Here is a 21,658-nt window from a genome sequence, read left to right on the forward strand (position 1 = left end):
TACAGTAAAATACATCTCTAGTGATATCCGTTACACACTAAAATAATAGTAATAACGATTATCACTAGAGATGAATGTATAGTTGGCTAAAAATTTTTTATAGGGGGATGGAAAATAACATTTTTATGTAAAGTCCTATTTAATTTGCATGCACAAAATGGGAGGGCGCATTTCTGCGATTTTGGCGATTCTTTAACACCCACCCCTGTAAATATATACATGTGTGGTATGTATGAACTCCTCACATATTGCAGTTTTATGTACAGTACATTATGTTTGCAGAAAGGGATTTCGTGAGCCGCACTTTAGTGGCAAATTTGAATTTTTGCGCAATTTTTGCTAGCAATCTCTGTTTGCCGCAAACTTGAATGAAGGTGCTTGTATATATAAACTATTAAATTGTGTTTTTATATACGGTATGCTGTGTACTCTGAAAAAAGTTAGATTTTGGTATCACAGTCACAGTTTGGTAGGTGCAGTATAGCTTTTTAACATATTAGTGAACAACAGCAAAATCCTGCTTGCCTTCTGTATTCGTGTTTTTGGGAGTCCGAACTCTTGTTGTAGTTGATGTTTGCGGTACATATAGTATATATACACATTGTATACACCATAAGCTATTATTTTAAAAGTATTATGTATATGAATCTGAGATTGAACATGAGTTTTAGGTGCAAATATGTGTTTTAGCGTATTTTTTCAAAAAACTATTTGTGTTGGTCGCAAAGTTGCATGAAGGTGGATGTGGCTATCGATGACCCATTAAGATATTTGTAATCTTCAGGTTGTCTACTTTCAAAAAATATATAGGGTTTAGGGGTTCACTTACTTTTCATGGTGTGTAATCCCTACATTTTATAGGATGATACTTTTTTAACATTTCCAGCTTCAAAGCAGATTTTTGTTCCTTCCAGTTCTAGCGATTTTCTGAAGACACATGCATGCGGGTTCAGGCCATAGTGATATGTATGAACTCTGCACATGTTGAACTCTTAATTTTTAGGAGGTTGGTGCATTTAATTTTTTATTTTGGTTTCCGCTTTTAACAACTAATATACATTTATTTGCATTTTTTCATAAAACATTCACTTTAAATCAAAATTGCATGAAGGTGCCTGTTCGTATACTGTAACAAGTGGCATTCTGACAATGCTGCAGGTGTCTACTTTAAGAAAATATATAGGTATGGGGGTGTTGGATGCTTTTTTAATATTGCAATTTAGGTTTGATTTGTCCATCTCAAAACTGTGAAAATTGCTCTGGGTACTGGAGGTGCAAAATTTCCAGAGACCCTTGGCAGTGAAAAGGTTAAAAATCGAGTGCCTGCTCTACAGCTACTGGGAATGTGATCTTCTTAAGACATTGATGCTTGCTAAAAAAGCAGTTCTCATAATATGTGAAAACATAGGAAACCCCGTTAAAGCAATAGGTGTTAATAAAGCTTGAGTCAAAAAAGTAGAACCTGCAGTAAAAGTATGTGATAGTAAAAGACCAAGCTTGCAAGTTTAATCCACTACTAGGGCAACCTAATAAAGTAGAGGTGAAAAAGAACTTCAATATAATCTATATGATTAGGCATTTATTGTTCAAAATTGTCATTTTACACTCACATGAAATATATTACCATTTTATAAGCCGATTTTCTCGTACCTGGGTGTACCTCATCTTGCTCCTTCCAGGTTGTACCTTCAATTTCACAGAGATATTGTGATACAGTTCTTGGAAATTGCTGGTATGATGCTCTCATGTACTTTTCTCTTATGGCCAGGGCCCGAAATAGACCCTTTCCAGCTAGCTCAAAGTCATCTATAGACACCTGAGATACAGAATAGATGGTAGATACATTAAAAGTACAATTTCATCATTTATGGGGTTCCATGTAGCGTAGACTTTGCGATTTTGCTTATCCCATCAACACATTGCAGAAAATAATCCACAGCGGACATACTGCGATTTCAAAAACCATTGTGTTTATGTAAATTGCAGCATGTCAATTATACCTATGGAAATACTGGCGTTTTCCATACAATTAAGTCAACTAATCGGTGATATAAGCTTAGACCAGATGCCCCAAATTTATCATCCAGCATAAGTGACTGTGATAAATCTAGCACATCTTAAAAAAACTGCCTTGTCAAAAGCTGGCTATACACATTCAACTCTTGTCACCCGAAATTTCTAGTTTCTGCCGTTTTATCCAACAATCGGCCATGAAAATTTAGTGGCAGTCATGTTTACTGTCAAAAAAACGAATGTATATATGGACAGATCTGCCCCTATGTTTTAATTATGGGAATTTGCCAGGTTTTAGAAATTACATGTCACATGTCTAACAATATTAAGATAGTTTAGTCCAAGTAGTAAAACATATTGCCATATTGGTTAATTGTGTGAAGACATACCGTGAAGGGTTATATATCACTATAGATGATCTGACAAGATTAGAAACAATATATTTTTTTAGTAACTAACAACAAACTCTTAAAATTTTATATTACTTACCTTTTTAATCTTGACAGTACAAAATACAGTTACTACTTTGTAAATCCTGCAGTATTATGTTGTGCCTTTAATATCTTTAAACACTAGGAGGCACTGTTGCACAGTTGTAAAGATTATCATGTATTAGTGTGCATACAGTTTGTATTGAAAAGTCAGTGTATACATGTCTCTATATTCTATAAAATATTGTTTTATGCCATACATACATGAATAGAACATATGTGAAAGATAAGAGCCCTTGTGAATTTTTATTGATTTGGGTTTTGTTACATTCTGCAACAAAACCGTTATTAAACCAGCCACAGTACCTTATGGTTCTCAGAGCCGTGAACACAACACGTAGAATGGGTGCTTGATTTTGACAAAGATAAACAGTGGGATAAGATGACTAAGAAGCAGGTGCAGGACACTGACGCTTTGGTTGATCAGGCCCTATGTCTTTCCTACATATTCTAAACTGCATGTTTATATCCTATATCAAGAACTTTCAGACCTGTGCCCATGTTCTTATATCCCAAGGATAAGTCTTCTGAGACTCGCACTGCTTGACAGAAGAGCTTGGTTCTCTGGACTAACTGCTGGAGTTGGAAGATACTTCAACAGATTTACCCTGTGATCAGGGTCGGACTGGCCCACCAGGGAACTGGTGAATCCCCCGGTGGGCCCCGAGTCCTGACTACTAGTGCGCATATTTTCAATGCAGATGCATTGGAAGGGTCCCCGATCAGGATGGTCAGGGGCTGGGCACCTGACCAATGCATCTGCATACCTCCCACGTGCCTATATCACTTACTAATGGGGAATTCTGTACTGGATTCCTCGTTAGTTAGCGATTGTTGCTTTCAGCGGTATGTGCAAATGCACATACCGCTGAAAGCTGTCAGTGCAAGCTGTGATCACGGAACGCGGCCTGCACTGACTGCAGAGTGACCTCTGCCCCGACGCAGCGCCTGCCAGTGACTGACGTCATCAGCGCTTGCGGCCAGAACATGGAGGAGGATGCACGGCTGCTCTTCATGGGATGTGTCATGTGAAACTTCAGGTAAGTATAATTCTCGGGGTGTGGGGGCCCTACTGTGATGAATATGATGCTGAGTGGGATACTGTGTGGGGGTCTACTGTGGTGCATATAATACTGAGTCTGGGGGCCTTACTGTGGTGCATATAATACTGTGTGTGGGGGGCCCTACTGTTGTTCATATAATACTGAGTGTGGGGGCTCTACTGTGGTGGATATAATACTGAGTCTGGGGGCCTTACTGTGGTGCATATAATACTGTGTGTGTGGGGGCCCTACTGTTGTTCATATAATACTGTGTATTTGGGCCCAAAGTGGAACATATAATACTGTTTCGGGGCCCAAAATGGAGCATTTAATACTGTGTGAGGGGCCAATGTGAAGCATATAATACTGAAGGGGGGATGAAACTGGGGGCAGATATGAAGGGGGGACATGAAACGTGGGGCAGAGATGGAGGGGGGCATTTAACAGGGGGCAGATGAAAGAGGGCACTTAAAATGGGGATGAAATTAAAGAGGACCTTTCATGGGTTGGGGCACATGCGGTTTTATATACCGCTAGAAAGCCAGCAGTGTGCTGAATTCAGCGCACTGTCGACTGTCGGCTTTCACGATCTGTGCCCTGGTGAAGAGCTATTGGTGCCGGTACCTAAGCTCTTCACAGTCAGAAGGGCGTTCATGACACTCAGTCAGGTACGTCCTTCTTCACAGCAGTGCCTATAGCGCTGTGCTGTGAGAGTGGAGAGGAACGTCCCCCTCTCCTCCTGATAGTGCTCATCCATAGACGAGTATTATCAGGAGAAGGAGGGGGCGTTCCTCCCTTCTCTCACAGCACAGCGCTATAGGCACTGCTGTGAAGAAGGACGTTCCTGACTGACTGTCATGAACGCCCTTCTGACTGTGAAGAGCTACGGTACCCAGTGCTGCACCTCCCATGAGGCGACCTGAAGCGGCCGCTTCAGGCGGCACTATGCCAGGGCCCCAGGGAGGGTGGCATTTTTGCTGACCTAAGCCAGTCCAGGACAAGCTGTCCTGGACTGGCTTAGGGTCACCGTCATTGAGCGGTGGATTGGGGAGGTTGCTGGAGCAGCGCTGCTCCAGCGGCCGCCCCTCACGCTCAGGCAGAGAGCAGGTCCTCTCCATGCCTGCTCTCTGCCTGCTAAAGATGATCGCTCGGCTTGGCCCCGCCCCCTCCGCTCGGTCCCGCCCCCTCCACCCCACCCCCTCCTCCGGGGGGGGGGGTGGATGCGGCTATCTGACGTCTGCTTCAGGCAGCAGAAAACCATGGTTCACCCCTGACGGTACCGACACCGATAGCTCCTCACCCAGGGCACTGATCTTGAAAGCCAACAGTCGGCTTTCTAGCGGTATATAAAACTGCATGTACCCCAAGTGATGAAAGGTCCTCTTTAAGAGGGACATTAAACCATGGGAGTGCAGTGATGGAAACCAATAGCCTGGGGAACATTAAAGGGGGTGTGCAGGATAACATTTTTTTTTAATTATAGGTGGAAAAAAAAAAACCCTATACTTTCTCTCCTGTCCCCAGTGTTTCTCAGCGCGGTTCGGTCATCCAGCTCTCCTTTCTTCCAGCTGAAGTTCCCTCTGCATGTGACTACCTGTGACGTCACGTGACCCATGAGGCCAATCAGCAGCCTAAGGGGAGAGACCTGGGGCGTCAAAGCCTGTGAGGATTTCAAGAAGACAGCAGAGCTGCAGGATCATATCCTGCTAGGAAGACACTGGAGCACTGGGGATAGGCAAGTATGTTTAGTATGTTTTGGGGTGGCTGGGATGGGTTCACCTCCCCCTGACTAATTATAAAAAAAGAAAAATATATATACTGGACAACCTCTTTAAAGTGCCGCGCGTTATAGGGGTTATATTAAAGGGGTCGTCCAGGCATAATTTATGGTTTATTCTCAGGATAGGCCAGAGATACCTGATCTGTACAGGGCCGATACCCAGCCCTTGGACCGATCAGCTGTACAGAGTCACTTCTGGCACCAGTCCTGTACATAAAACGGGGCAAGAAACAGAAAGCTCAGTCTACTGTATATCAGCCGGCCCCGTCACTGCATCTCGGCACTTAATGAAGTCAGTGTAGGAGCTGAGCTGCAGTGAAGGTGCTGGGCGACTAAATAGCAGATGGCACTTTCTGCTTCCAGGCGTGCATTGTGTACAGGACAGGGGCCAGAAGTGGCTCTGTACAGCTGATGGGGCCATGTGTCAGCCCCCTACTGATCAGGCATTTATGGCCTATCCTGAGCAAAGGCCATAAAATAGATTAACCTTGGACAACCCCTTTAATATACATTGCACAGTTTAATGTCCCCCTCACAGAATGTCAACCCCATCACTGCTCCCACACAATATATTGGCTCCATCACAGTTCTCCTTACAAGTGTAGGGGACCAGTGAAAAGGCCACTGTATGGGGGACCAGTCAAGTGGCCATAAAAAAATTTGGCTCTGACATCCCTTTAAAAAAGGTTGTCCATAAATAGTAGTGATAACTGTGGCGGCCACCAGGGCGGTGTAAAAAAATAAGTATACTCATTGGTCCCCAGCACCCTGTTGTCCCCTGCCTGTGTCTGCTCGGTCTCATGGCGGCGCCTCATTTCTCCTTCATCCTGCACCTAATTGGTCTTTACAGTCACACAAGGTGCAGGACTGCCAGCAAGAAGGAGCTGGCACAAGACTAAATGGACACTGGTAGTGGACAACAGTGTGACTGGGACATGAGTATGCTTTTTTATTTTTTTATTTTACACCTCATACCCACCACATCGGTTGCTCCTCTGCAGATCAGCTTTTCCAGTACACTGCAGCTACAAGTAATGGTAACAATTCTAGGAGCCATGCTGTTCACTTGCCATCCATGGTGTAGCATGTGTAGCGTGTGTTGTTGCACATGGTATAATGGGTGAGCAGCATGGCTCCCGACATGTTATTACCTTTAGCTGCCCTGTCTCGGTACCGCTGGTCTGCAGGGGTCCTGATGGCGGGCCCCTAGAAACAATTCCACTGGTGGGCCCTAGACACCACAGTCCGACACTGGCTGTGATCAATACCGATTGTGGCATACAGGGATTCCAGTAGCAAGATCTCCCCACCTCTATCATCCCTCGGATGCCCCATGATAAGATCGCAGAGACTGAGGGATCGCCATGGCAGTCAGCAGGCCGAGCAACAACCTCCTGACTTCCTATGCCCATTACACAGATAGTGAGCATATGTGTGATGTGCTGCAATACTATGTATTACAATACATTGCACTGGGGTTCAGAGATCCCAGGTTCAAGTCCCCTTATGGGACAGGTTAATTTAAGAAAAAAAAAAAAAAAACCATGTTAGGTATCCTCATGTGCATGTAAGTCCCCACTAAACAATATAGCGTCATTTATCTCATACAGTGAATGCTGCAGAGAAAAAAAAAACATAATGAGCAAATTGATGTATTTTGGTCTTCTCACTTTTCCCAAAAAATAGCAATAAAAACTTATTGAAAAGTCATACATACCAAACATTGGTATCAATAAAAAGTACAACTTGCCCTGTAAAGAAAGAGCCCTTCCATATAGGCATTAAAATATCATGACCCCAGGAAAATAGTTAATTTTCAAATTTTATTTGTATAAGCGATTAAACATAATTAAGCCAATATAAATATGGTATCACCATAATTGTAATGACCAACCAGACAATTTAGCCATGTCATTTTTAATGCAAAATTAACGTCGTTAAAAAAAATTCCAAAAAAATTAAGATAGAATTGTAAGATTATTTTACACGGACCCCGAACATTTTTTAAAAAAAGCTAATCAAAACATTATATGTACCCCAAAAGGGTGCAGAAAGAAAGTACAACTTGTCATACAAAGGATAAGCCCTCACATATCTATGTCAACAGAAAAAAAATTCTGAATTTTGGAAGATGGGGAAGGAAAATATTAAAAAAGTTACCCAGTATTAATGTACAAACTACCCGTCGTCCTTAAAGGGTTTCAGTGCACATAATTATTATACGGCCTTTTGTTTTTGTTAAAAAACAAAAAGTCATTAAAAGTGACAGTGTTGCTGGTGTAATTAAATTTCATAGACAATGGCAAGTAAAAACCTAACAAGGGCCCTAAATAGGAGTAAGCTTCAGTTATTTAATTTATTGATTTTTAGGACAATTCCGAATCATGTCATTACAACACTGTATTTGATCTTCCCTTATGTAATGGCTTCCAGTGGTTACTAAAGTTCAGTACAACATTAGTAATAGCCTGTCATAGTGCACATTAGGTGGCAATACAGAATAATCTAGAAGTCATGCGGTCTATTTCTAGTATGCTTAATAAATAGCAATATCATATTTATACAGGTCAACAGCTGACATCCATTTGTAAACCAATACCCATTTCACAGCCAGATTCGTGAAGGAGGGAGACACCAAGTGACATAGATCCTCTGAGACCATCTAGATGAGCAGCGTAGACTTGTCATTGATAGTCTGGTCATGGTAATACAAAGCTTCAGATTACTAATTATGTAATGCATGTTATCATCTTGGAAATTTACAACTGTGTTTACTCTATGGACAGTACATGGCCACTCTATGCTATGCAACTTTGAGTTCTCTTACTTGGATAACCTGTTACTAGTTATCCTTTGCCACATTTCCAATAGCACTTGGCAGGTTGTCTGAAGGTGGTTTTATACTATAACGCCTTCATCAGGCATCCGTCTTCTCCTGGCAGTCACAGCTGCTGGGCTACTCACTTACTCTGGTGTGCCAATCCTCCCCCTCTCCACTGTCATTGGCATCCTTCTTCGTCCTTCAGTCCTGATGTGTCAGCCTACTAGTATATTCACTTGTGCTCTCCCATTCTGCTTCTTAAAGGTCCACTGCACACCCCAATAATTGTCCCCCATCCAGCCCCTGGTCATCCTCACCTATTTATGGCTCCATCCCACATAGAAAAACACCTGAGCAATATAGGTTCCTAGCAAGCTATAGCACTGCTAGAAAAAAAAACACATAGCAAGCTGTCTTGTGCAGGCTTTGAACCTGCCGCAGGTCAAATTCTTCAGGATGAAATAAAGATCCTCCGGCAACTCCCCGATAAATATAAAATATAACTTTTAATTGGGCATCATAAAATCACAAAAAAATGATGATATATAACATAGAAAAAAGTGAAAAAGAAAAAAACGCAGACGCGTTTCGGAACCATATTGTTCCTTCCTCAGAGCGTATTGTAACTAGTCTAAGCTGATTTTATGAATTCCTTCATGCATTGCGTAACTTCCGTTCTCTAATTAAATTCAGCTTGTCATTAAAGTTGTATCTTTTCACCTGAGGATAACTCCAGCGTTTTCCATTTTATTACAATCTTTAAAAATGGTATCTAATCACATTTGGCCCACATTAAGAATAGTGTGTGAACAGCGCAAAATTTATAATGTGAAAAGAACGGTGAGAAAATTGGTGTTCTTTAGTCCGTCCTTCTCAGAAATAATGAATAATATTTAGTAAATAAATTATAGGCATCCCAAAAAATGCCATTGACAAATGTAACTTACACCACAAAATACAAGCCCTTAAACAGCTACATTGGTGTAAAATTTTATAATAAAAAAATTAATAAATAAAATTTGTCGTTTTTTGAAATTTACTAAGAAAAAAGTCTTAGGCTGGGGCCCCACACTGCAAAAATGCAAAATGGATAGGATTCTGGCTAATCCCTTCCACACATTGCAGAAAAAAATTCCACAGCATATTCATTATACCTACGGAAATGCTGGCCTTTTCCATATAGGTGCAATAGAGGCAGTAAGTATGCAGATATACACTCTATGGACTTTCTTTGAAAAATGTTGCAGAAAAAACCTGATGCGTATCAGTCGGGATCTTTTCCGCAACTTTTTTTTGCTGGGGCTCGTTATGTGGGGCCTTAGCCTTAGGGCCAAAAGTGGCTTTGTCCTTAAAGGTTTAATTGTGTAGGTTTAGTTCACTGTTCACATGTGTAATTGGATTGGAAAGGAAGAGAAGGCTGGCACTAGTGTAATATCCAGGCAGAGGAGAATACAGAAAGGAAATGGACCTCTACAGAGGATGGTTGTGGTGCTACTTTGGAATTCATTATGTTCATAATCTCATATACATTATTTACATTTGTTTCCCTTACCCCGGATGCAAAGTCTCCTGTGATTTTTACTCTTTGGAAATCCGGCACAATTTTATATAGAGGGGTTGAATCTTCTTCTACTACCACAGCGACAGGCCTTGGTCCTTCATCGGGAACTTTTGCAATAATGGTCTTTAGCCGCTGTAAACGCTGCTTCCTATTAAACAGCAATACAATAATTTGTATTGTATTTTTGGACAGTCATAGACATAACGTATAGAAGAAGGGATAATATTTATGGTGGAAGGTTTGACCTGTTGTTTTTCTGGGGCAGTAGATAGACATGGACGTAAACATAAAGAGTTTTCTCTAATTCAGGCAGATAACCCAGTTATATCCCTGTAGACCAGGGGTAGGGAACCTTTGGCTCTCCAGCTGTTGCAAAACTACAAGTCCCAGCATGCATACTTGCTCTGATGTTCTTGGAACTCCCATGGAAGTGAATGGATCATGTTGGGAGTTGTAGTTTCACAGCAGCTGGAGAGCCGAAGGTTCCCTACCCCTGCTGTAGACAATAGCACAACTACCTTTTATCCTGGGCCTCTTTGGTATCCTGCTTAGCCATGTGGTCTGCCAACTCATGATGTGCAATGGGGCAATTTTCAACCACATCAAAGGGAGATAACTCTTCCTTGCTGTCTTCATCAAGAACTTCTGTTGCAAATACTTTCTCAGCCAGACTTCGGATGTCAGCAAGACTTTTTGGAGAAGGCAATTCTATAGAATAAGGATAACAATGATGAGGACATAAAGTATCTGGATAAGTGTAAAGATGACAATATGGAGGCCAGTGATGCACGGTGTTGTAACTGACCAGAACTGGACAAATAAAACAGCAAAACCACACAGTTACATAGTTACATAGTAGATGAGGTTGGATAAAGACCATCAAGTCCATCAAGTCCAACATAAAACAGCCAGGAATTTATTGAGATTTGTTTAATTCCAGAATATTTTTCTATATATGAGTAAGTTCTCATATATGTGAAAACTAATACTGGCATTGTTTTTTATAGATAAAAAGAGTTCAGTACAGCACTCAGACTTCTTCGGCACTGTTCACACATTCTAAACACTTTGCCATTGATCGGATACGTGTTTGGCAAGTTGTGTCAAATTTTCTGAAACAGAAACATGAACAGCACCAAATGAGTTTGATGTATTAACGACATACACAAAATATGGGATGTCATAAAATAGCAGTCACTTTACACAATGGGATGTCGCTGCAAACATCAGGCTGTCATTGAAGATAGAGGGGAAGGGGAGTACATTTCATTATTTTATTGACTTCTATTGCAGCTCTTGTAAACTTTAAACTCAGTCAACCCCTTTAATTCCCCCACCTCTCCAGCACCAATTACATCGTCCAATGTTATTATGCCATACAAGCATCACTACAAGGCATCAAGGTGCAAAACACCTAGTGCATGAAAGGATTAAGCTGTAGTTCACACTAACTAAAAATACCATATTGTATTTAATTGTCCTGAATGTTGTTTGTGATGTGCTTTGTGCATTTCTTTTGTTTTTTGTGCTTCATAAAGGACCCTGGTAAATACCCCAGAAGCATCATGGAATTAATGGTGCTATATATATATAAATAAACAATAAGAATAATAATAATCACCGGCATGATCTAACTCCCACATGTATCCCAAAACAGTTTAAGTGCAAAAGATAGAGAATCTAATCCCATCTTTTCCCAAATTTTGTGTTATGTTTGTTCTGATAAGGAAAATTTCAGGCTCACATCCAAACAGGGGAACTGCGACAAAAATATGAATTTTACCACTTGTTTCTGCAGGTTTTGATATTGGCGGTTTTGATATTCAGCTGGAAATCTCAGTGCATGTCCTTTTTTCACTTCCAAGTGTAGACACAAGGGACACCTATTTTTATGGATCCATTTTCACAGATCCCTCATGGACTTGAGTCTATTGAAGGATCCATGAACACAGCCGGGGAATGGCATGTTCTATTATGTAACAAATCAATCACACGGACCATTAAGAACAGTCATGTGAATAGATGCAATAATGTCTATAGGGTCAGGTCCAAAGGCCGATAATACAGCTAATACAATACCTAGCACAGAAAACCCTGACATGTGAATAAACAGCCTTTTTAGGAAAGTATTCCCTATCTGTGCAATGTAACAATTTCTCTGACAGAGGAGAAATATTAAGAAATAGTTTGTTCAGGTAAGAATACAGGGTTTTTTGTTTTTCTGTAAGAGCACCACTCTTGTGAAAGGGCAAAGTCTGGTATTGCAGATCAGTCCCACTCAAGTGACGCTGTTTGTGGGAGAAAAGCAGACCCGTTTCTCATAAAACCCACTTGATGGCCTAGTTAAGACAGTTATCCAAGAATGACTTGTCATCCTGCTTGTTCCTCATAGTGATAATCATGATACCCTTCAAGTACCAGATTAACATTAAGCCATCTTGGCCTATTTAGTACTACACCATGTTCCCCGGTACAAAGTATTTTACATTCTATAACTGTCTGTCAAACTACAGGTTTAATACTAGTATCTGTAGAGCACTTTTATTCTAGAACAAGAAAAGTTGTGATTGTGAAAGGATTAAAAGTGTAAAGCAAGAGAATTATTCCTGTATTTCGTCTTTCCATCCAAAAGCTTAGTGATAAACCTCCCAGGCTTCATTAGTCTCAGTTTCTCTAGGGCTGAACTTGAGCCAGCTTTCATCTTGTTGAGCGTCTGACTACTTCATTTAAAGCCATTATGGTCTTAGCACATTCCTTTAACCTCTGCACCACCTTTACTCTTCCTTCCCAATTCTCAGGCTTTTTATTTTTTGCACATTTCAATTTTAGTAACTTTATATTTTATGGTTTATAAACAACTTTAATACTATAAAAAAAATATATGTATGATATTGCATGTGCCATTGTGGTATTGTGTGGCACTACCATTTATTCCAATTCTCATAGAGCAGTGGCTCCCAAGCTTTCTGAAGGCAGGGAAGAGAGGATCAGCTGAGCACCTGGGCGATGGCCGTCATCATAACTTTGGCCAACAGGTGAAAGCCCTATTCAGCCCTATGAGTTTCGTACATGACCAGAGTAATATGCTATCTCAGTTAGGATTAGAGATGAGCAAACACTGTTCGGATCAGCCGATCCGAACAGCACGCACCCATAGAAATGAATGGCCGGCCGCCGGAAAAGTCAGCGTCACAGGTGCTTCCGTTCATTTCTATGGGTGCGTGCTGTTCGGATCAGCTGATCCGAACAGTGTTCGCTCATCTCTAGTTAGGATACATTCAGTATAAAGTTGAAGCATTGGTGGCATGGGTGTTTAATATTAAGAGGGGCTTCCTGTTCACATGCTGTGGTTAGAGCATTGTTGTATATTATATATATGATAATGTGTTTATCCAGCTCACCCTTTCATCCAGCCGAATGCACGGAAACGCGGGTGGACTTCAACCAGCAGAAATACAAATTTTTCACAAAAAGATGAATCCAGCATAAGGATGGGTTAGATGAATAAAATTTAACTTTTATTAAATCTTCATAAAAAATAGTAACGTGCTTTTAGCAAGATCCAAATTAGCCATGCAATTTGGATCTTGCTAAAAGCATGTTACTATTTTTTATGAAGATTTAATAAAAGTTAAATTTTATTCATCTAACCCATCCTTATGCTGGATTCATCTTTTTGCAAAAAATTGTATATTGTCATTTTCACTTTCACACAGATACATTCCTCCTCCTTATAGCGGAGATGTTTTGTCAGAATATATGAGATGTTAGTAAATTGTTCTGGTCTGAATTCTGATAAGTCATGCTATAACTTGTTTAAGAGGGTTGAGGCCAAGTGGAAATGGTGGATCAATACCAATGGACTTTAACAAGCAACAGAACACGTACACATATAGCACAAAAGCAGGTAGGGTACAATCACACACAGCAGATGTGCAAATTTCTGACAAAGGTGAATATATCCTAAGGGCTCGTTCACACAGGGCAAGAGGGGGCGAATTTTGGCGCTGAATCTACGTCATAATCTGCCGCCTAACAATAGAGGTCTATGTAGACCGCTAGCTTACTTTTTCTGTGACCGGTATGTTGCCGCTCACGGAAAAAAGAAGCGAGCTGCCCTTTCTTCAGGCGGATTCCGCGGCTGGTGCAGCCCCGGCGTCCGCCTCGCGGCAGCACCCTCTGTGCTAGGCTCATTCATTTGGGCCTACTCCGGAGCGGGAAGCCGCGACAGTCGTTGCAGGCGCATTTTGATCCTATTGTGACGCGGCTTCCCGCGTCACAATCAGGACCAAAATCCGCCAATTTGCTTCCCGTGTGAACTAGCCCTATATGTGACATACAATTAAGAAGACAAAAAGAAAAGACAAACAATGAACATGTGTGTTATTAAAATGATAGGATATGGTCATTATAGTATTTTATTAGCATTGTAAAATTCACTTATTTATTGTTTATTACAGTACAGCTCTAATAGAACAACATTCATGAGGCTGGCATGCTTAATTATTCACAATTTTATCCCCATCACTGATGCCATTGTTCATTACATTTTGTAATGTTCTATATTTCTTTGTACTGCATAGTGGTACCATTTACTATGGCTGTAAAAAAATTGTAATTTGCAATAGCATTTTTATATGGGCTCTGTTTTTGCGTAATTCTATGTGCAGAATAAAATATGTTACCTATATTCTGCAGGTTGGTATGATCACAGTGATATCAAACTTATATACAACCCCAATTCCCACACCTCAATAAAATTGGACAAGGCCATGTCTACCATTGCGTAGCATCCCCTCTTCTTATTATAACAGTCTGTAAATGTCAGACCATTTGCTGGAGTTTTGGGAGAGGAATGTTGCCCCCAGTCTGGTGTTGGATTTTTCTAGCTGCTTAATAGTCCTGGGTCTGTTATGCCTTATTTTGTTTCATAATACATCAAATGTTTTTTTATTGGTGAAAAGTCTGTATTGCAAGCAGGCCAGTTCAAGACACAGGCTCTTCTGTGAAGCCATGCTGTCGTCATGTATGCAGTATAGAATTACAACATATTTTGGTGTTTCTGGCTATTCTCTCTTTGTACTGGGCCCACCAATGTGTTAAAACGGCCCTGCATATATTAATTCCTAACTGTTTTTTAGAGAGTATATTTGTTTGCATAAAATGGTCTGCTTGAATATGAGTTTTAGTCCCAAATTTTACCTGAATGTTGCAAAGTAGGACAATTCTTTACTGATATTGTTCTGGATAATCTTCTGTAGGTAATATATTAGGAAATATTCTATACTATTATGTTAGACCTGGGCAATGTACGGCCCCCGGGCCACATCCGGCCCTCTGACTGCTTCTATCCGGCCTGCATAGCTAGTGGAAGGTTTTTGAAGGACCTGTGATGATGTCATCACAGCCTATCACCAGGATAGGCTATGACTCATTAGTGGGCGGAGCCACACGGGACTGTGTGCTTCCTGCAAGCTGCCGGCTATGGGGGCTGCTGGATGATAAGAGAGAAGAGACAGCATGTGTGAGCAAGAGGGGGGAACTAGGGGCAGATGTAGGGGGGCAGTTAAACTTAATTCACATGTAGGGGGACATTAAACTAGGGGGCAGATGGAGGGTGGCATTAAACTGGGGCAGCTGGAGGAGGATATTAAACCGTGGGGGGTAGCTGGAGGGGGACATGTCTGCCTCTAGTTGCCCCCAGTTTAATGTCCCCCTCCAGCTGCCCCAGTTTCTACTGGCTCATACTGGGGCACCAGGAGAGGGACTTAATACTGTGGGACATATGGAGGAAAACATTATAATGTGGGGGTGTATAATGTTAGGGTGACTGTAGGAGGATTTTACTTTGTGGGGCACATGGAAAAATGATTGAGAATGGGCGGAGTCATCAGAGAGTAGGTGGAGCTAAATTTGCCACGACGCGCCTGGCCCTCTAGAACCGTTACAATTTCTCATGTGGCCCCATGGGAAAATTAATTGCCCACCCCTGTATTATGTGGTCATGTAAGGTCAGAATCTATTTACACATTGGGTTCTGTATAGCATATAGAATGACAATGGCATTCTAAGGGGTGTTCACCATGTCCGCCCTGTGTCATTCCACCGGGTTTCCTTGCTAAGCTCCGGAGAAACTGCATAGGGGATGGCTTCCTGGCGGTCAGTTTTGAAACCCATTCAGCTCTCCCACACACATAGTACATCTTACACCACACATCTCTCCTCCACACACAGTACACCCTACATCTCTCCCCATACATAGTACACCATGCACCCCACATCTCTCCCCCACAGAACACCCTGCACCCCAGATCTCTCCCCATACACAGTACATCCTGCACTCCACTTCTCTCCCCACTACACAGTACACCATACATCCCACATCTCTACCCCACAATACACTCTGCTTCCCACAATTCTCCCCCCACATAGTATACCCTGCACCCCACATATCTTCCCCAGGCAGTACACCCTGCACCCCACATCTCCCCCCATACAGTACATCCTGCACCTCACATCTCTCCCCCCATAGTACATCCTGCATTGCCGATCTCCCCCACACACACACATTATACCCTGCACCCCAGATATTTGCCCCCACAGTAAACCCTGCACACCACATCTCTCCATTTTCCTCCACTGCACGGGATAAAAATTTTCTTTATATTATTTATTTACTTGCAAGTAAAGACATGCAATCCAGTCTCGTGACCATCTGATGTCAGAAGGTGCTAACAGACGTACAGTATTTAGCTTTTACCCTAGGGATAAGAGCTGGTGGTGATCTGGCAAAGTTTGTTAATGAGGATAACACTTAAGGGGCATAACGGGACAAGCTGTAAGCCGTCCATGACAGCAGAACAGCAGTCTAAAATCGGGACTGTCCCATCGAATCGGGGACAGTTGGGCGCTATGGAGGAGTATGTGGCTACTTTTGATTGAGAACTGAATTTTTGATTGAGAACTAGAGAAACTAGAGACATCTGCAACTGTGATTATAAGGCTTGGCTCACATCTGTAAGGCCTGGTTCACATCTGTATTCGGTATTCCATTTAGGGAGTCCACTTGGGGACCCCTGAACAGAATACCGAACGCATTAAAAAGTGGTTAGCAGAGAAACCACACAGACCCATAGACTGTAAGCAGATGTGAGCCATATTGCAGTGATCTCTAAGGGTTACTGTGTTGCAGCGTGTGAAGGTGGAGTGTAAATGTGGTATACTGCATTTAGTGTTTCTCTTTCATGTTAAAAGTACTTTCCATTTTCTATTACTAATCAAATAAGAGGCAAAGATACAAAGGCAAGGATACAAAGAGCGACTACAAGAGGTGTGATAGCAATGAATTTCAGTGCCTACAAAGCTTTATGAAGAGATCACAAAAACAGAAATCAAATGGGTCCTCCGGGGTTTTTAAGCATCAAACTTAGGGGTTCTGGAGTGGTTCCGCCTCCTCTCCTATATTCACAGGTAGTTCAGCGTCTAAAAAGCCCAGAGAAAGTATGCGATCACAGACTTCCTGAAGAACCCCTTTAAGGATGATAATGCAGTCGTCACTTGTGATTGACTATTCCTCCTTAACATATAGGCTATTTTTACTTACTTTACACCTTTTTATTTTTACTTTAAATAACAGCAGCATAAAACCCTCCTGTTGCTACCGGGAAAGCGTTAACAAGATGATGAGTCTGTTATTCTTATCAGGATTTTCACTTCCCATGAATTTGCTACTGGTAAGCGCTGATTATAATAACACCTTCGCAATCCTTATATGATAAACTCATTTCCAAGGTATGTAAACAGTAAAAATGGTAACCTCTTGTATATTAAGAATACTTGTGTATACCTGTGTACATGTTTGGAAATTTATGTAGAAATTTGAGATTATTTTTAATATGAGTTATTTTTGCACATATTACAGACAAACATATGAACATAAGAAACGGATACAAAAATCTCTGTTCTGGCTATACAAGATTAATGATAGGTGACACTTAAGACCTCTTCAGTATCCATACATGCATATATTTCAAATAATCCATCCAACTTAGAATTATGGATACATATAAAGCTGTTGTAAAATCATCAGTCTCATTCTATATACTACACCAGTGGCAGGCAACCTTCGGCACTCCAGCTGTTGTACAACTACAACTCCCAGCATGCATACTTGCTCTGCTGTTCTTAGAACTCCCATGGAAATGAATGGCACATGTTAGGAGTTATAGCTTCACAGCAGCTGGAGTGCCAAAGGTTGCGGATTATAACGGATTTTGCACCTGCTTTCACTAGGTTCACATTAGTGTCGCCTGATCGATAGACTATATTAGGGTCTGTTGTTTTCAAACAAACTGGCAGCGGAAGAAGTCCTCTTAAGAGGACATTTTCCTCTGCCAAATTTCAGGTGGACAGTGTGGTGGAGTCTGCAACAGAGACACAGGCGCAGATGTGAACATAACTTTAGGGTAGATAAATTCTGCCGACAACTGTAACACAAAGAAGATCCATGTTGGTGTTTTCTGCTCGCAGGTAGCTAGTTTTTTTTTTTTTTTTTTTTTCAGCATGCATTGGACATTGTTTAGTATGCACACAAAAACTTACTAGATGTTTTTGACATTTTGGTACCGGGTCTTCACAGCTCAGCAGGAGGAAACGTGGACAAGACAGCTAGATGGTGCTGGTTAGGAGTGTCAGACTGCTAGTATGGGTGTGCAGTCTCCTTTTGCAGTAATGTGATCTATACACTTTAAAAGGATAGGAAGCTATTTCCAGCATGGGGGTATGAAGTTGTTGCCAGAGAAGCAGATGTAATGAAACCCTCTCCCTACCATGGCTTGAGGAATTATGTATAAAGCTGAAATATAATTCTCTGTAGTAGAACATATATATATACACATATTACTTCCCAACACCTCAAAACAAAAAAAGCACTAGACAAAAAAGCAGTATGATTAATATCATCTATTAAGTATTAAGGAAAATCATTATCGATTTCCCATTATTTATATAGTGTCTTACATGTACCTAAGGGTTGCACATTTCATTGAACTCACTTCTCTCCCACAATCTTATTTCCCTGTCTTACAATCACATCAGCATGGCAAAATACCGACAATTTAGGGTCCTTTTGCATGGCAGATTATCTTTCCATAACAAGAACTGATTGCCGACATGCACGTAGTCTGGCGTTCTGGAACGCCCATCTGAAAAATGGCGCCAGCTCATTCAGTCACATGAAAGCTACGAGTGAAAACCTAATAACTTGCCATAGACGTCATTGCTATTAGTTACATATTGATAAACATGGTGGTAGACTACCTTTATCATCATTGTCAGCAGCACAACCTCTGCTTATACATGTACAGCCAACAATGACTGGTGTGACCATTTGGGGACTCTGTCCCTCATTCTGCTAAAATATGTGGAAAGAAAAGTCCTGGAAGCAGGACCAGTGGAAAACCAGTGGACTTTGATGCTGAATCTGCAATTTACTCATTCAGTACAGGTCAGCATTTCTTTATACAGTCCTATGAAAAAGTTTGGGCACCCCTATTAATCTTAATCATTTTTTGTTCTAAATATTTTGGTGTTTGCAACAGCCATTTCAGTTTGATATATCTAATAACTGATGGACACAGTAATATTTCAGGATTGAAATGAGGTTTATTGTACTAACAGAAAATGTGCAATATGCATTAAACCAAAATTTGACCGGTGCAAAAGTATGGGCACCCTTATCATTTTATTGATTTGAATTCCCCTAACTACTTTTTACTGACTTACTGAAGCACAAAATTGGTTTTGTAACCTCAGTGAGCTTTGAACTTCATAGCCAGATGTATCCAATCATAAGAAAAGGTATTTAAGGTGGCCAATTGCAAGTTGATCTCCTATTTGAATCTCCTCTGAAGAGTGGCATCATGGGCTACTCAAAACAACTCTCAAATGATCTGAAAACAAAGATTGTTCAACATAGTTGTTCAGGGGAAGGATACAAAAAGTTGTCTCAGAGATTTAACCTGTCAGTTTCCACTGTGAGGAACATAGTAAGGTAATGGAAGACCACAGGGACAGTTCTTGTTAAGCCCAGAAGTGGCAGGCCAAGAAAAATATCAGAAAGGCAGAGAAGAAGAATGGTGAGAACAGTCAAGGACAATCCACAGACCACCTCCAAAGAGCTGCAGCATCATCTTGCTGCAGATGGTGTCACTGTGCATCGGTCAACTATACAGCGCACTTTGCACAATTAGAAGCTGTATGGGAGAGTGATGAGAAAGAAGCCGTTTCTGCACGTACGCCACAAATAGAGTTGCCTGAGGTATGAAAAAGCACATTTGGACAAGGCAGCTTCATTTTGGAAACAAAAATTGAGTTGTTTGGTTATAAAAAAAGGCGTTATACATGGCGTCCAAAAAGAAACAGCATTCCAAGAAAAACACATGCTACCCACTGTAAAATTTGGTGGAGGTTCCATCATGCTTTGGGGCTGTGTGGCCAATGCCGGCATCGGGAATCTTGTTAAAGTTGAGAGTCGCATGGATTCCACTCAGTATCAGCAGATTCTTGAGAATAATGTTCAAGAATCAGTGACGAAGTTGAAGTTACGCCGGGGATGGATATTTCAGCAAGACAATGATCCAAACACCGCTCCAAATCCTCAGGCATTCATGCAGAGGAACAATTACAATGTTCTGGAATGGCCATCCCAGTCCCCAGACCTGAATATCATTGAACATCTGTGGGATGATTTGAAGCGGGCTGTCCATGCTCGGCGACCATCTAACTTAACTGAACTTGAATTGTTTGTCCAAAATACCTTTATCCAGGATCCAGGAACTGATTAAAAGCTACAGGAAGCGACTAGAGGCTGTTATCTTTGCAAAAGGAGGATCTACTAAATATTAATGTCACTTTTCTGTTGAGGTGCCCATACTTTTGCACCGGTCAAATTTTGGTTTAATGCATATTGCACATTTTCTGTTAGTACAATAAACCTCATTTCAATCCTGAAATATTACTGTGTCGATCAGTTATTAGATATATCAAACTGAAATGGCTGTTATAAACACCAAAATATTTAGAACTAAAAATGATTAAGATTAATAGGGGTGCCCAAACTTTTTCATAGGACTGTATGTGCCATGCATGTCCCTGGGCTTGTTTCTGAATGAATGACAGTTATGGAGCAGATTCTCCTTTACATACTGTATGAAATGTATGGCAGCCAGTCTCCATTCACCATCTCAGAAAGAAATGCAATTGAAAGATGGAACCTAAAATAAGGAGATGTATTAAAATCTCAAAATATAACTCATATAATAGCCAGATATAGCATTACCCTTCATGTACACATACAGTACTATTGGTTTACGCAAAGTTTGTTGAAAGGTAGATACGCTTCAAATGTTCACGTACTCCATCCAAATATTACCATAAAGAAAGACAGCAGGGGGATGAATCTGCATGTTAAAGAGGTTGTCTGTGTCTTTTGCTTTAAAATTTATAGGTGAAACCAGTAATTAATAAAAATGTACTCACCACTCCTGGTCCTTTGTGTCTAGTGATTGCTGTGGTGTACAGGTCCTCTGGCTGATGTCAGCAGTGATGTCCCACTTGTCTGAGGGGATCACTGCAGCTAGTCACAGGCCTCAGTGGTGAACTCTTCACAAACTGCCCTAAAATCAACTTTTGGGCACCCCACAATACACCAATAACTAATTTAATTTACTGCAATTAATATTCAGAAAAAAATTAATAAATTAAACTTTTGCTTTAGTGGACGTATAGTTTTCCCCAGGGGCAATTATACTTTAAATTTTACGTTACATGTCCCTAAAGTCAAACTGGACACAGGAGAACATAAGGAGGGAAGAAGATGCTGACCTTGCAGTGGAATCTGACCTTGATAGAAGCAGATGGAAAAGTATATCTATTCTGTATCCTGTTACT

At 41.0% G+C, this 21,658-nt stretch overlaps 1 protein-coding gene across 1 annotated transcript in view; it reads right to left on the minus strand.

Moving 5' to 3' along the window:
- Positions 1–18,419, minus strand: part of AMPD1 (adenosine monophosphate deaminase 1) — a 53,042-nt gene extending 34,623 nt beyond the window's left edge. Inside the window, exons 1-4 of the mRNA XM_075264142.1 lie at positions 18,311–18,419; positions 10,228–10,417; positions 9,701–9,857; positions 1,651–1,816 (exon numbers count right to left, since the gene is read on the minus strand). Of these exons, the coding sequence (XP_075120243.1) occupies positions 1,651–1,816; positions 9,701–9,857; positions 10,228–10,417; positions 18,311–18,326 (529 nt within the window). The 5' untranslated portion in view covers positions 18,327–18,419. The remainder of the gene's footprint in view (positions 1–1,650; positions 1,817–9,700; positions 9,858–10,227; positions 10,418–18,310) is intronic.
- Positions 18,420–21,658: the final 3,239 nt, after the last annotated feature.

The sequence above is a fragment of the Leptodactylus fuscus genome, chromosome 2 (genome assembly GCF_031893055.1).
Source record: "Leptodactylus fuscus isolate aLepFus1 chromosome 2, aLepFus1.hap2, whole genome shotgun sequence".
Lineage (NCBI taxonomy): Eukaryota > Metazoa > Chordata > Amphibia > Anura > Leptodactylidae > Leptodactylus > Leptodactylus fuscus.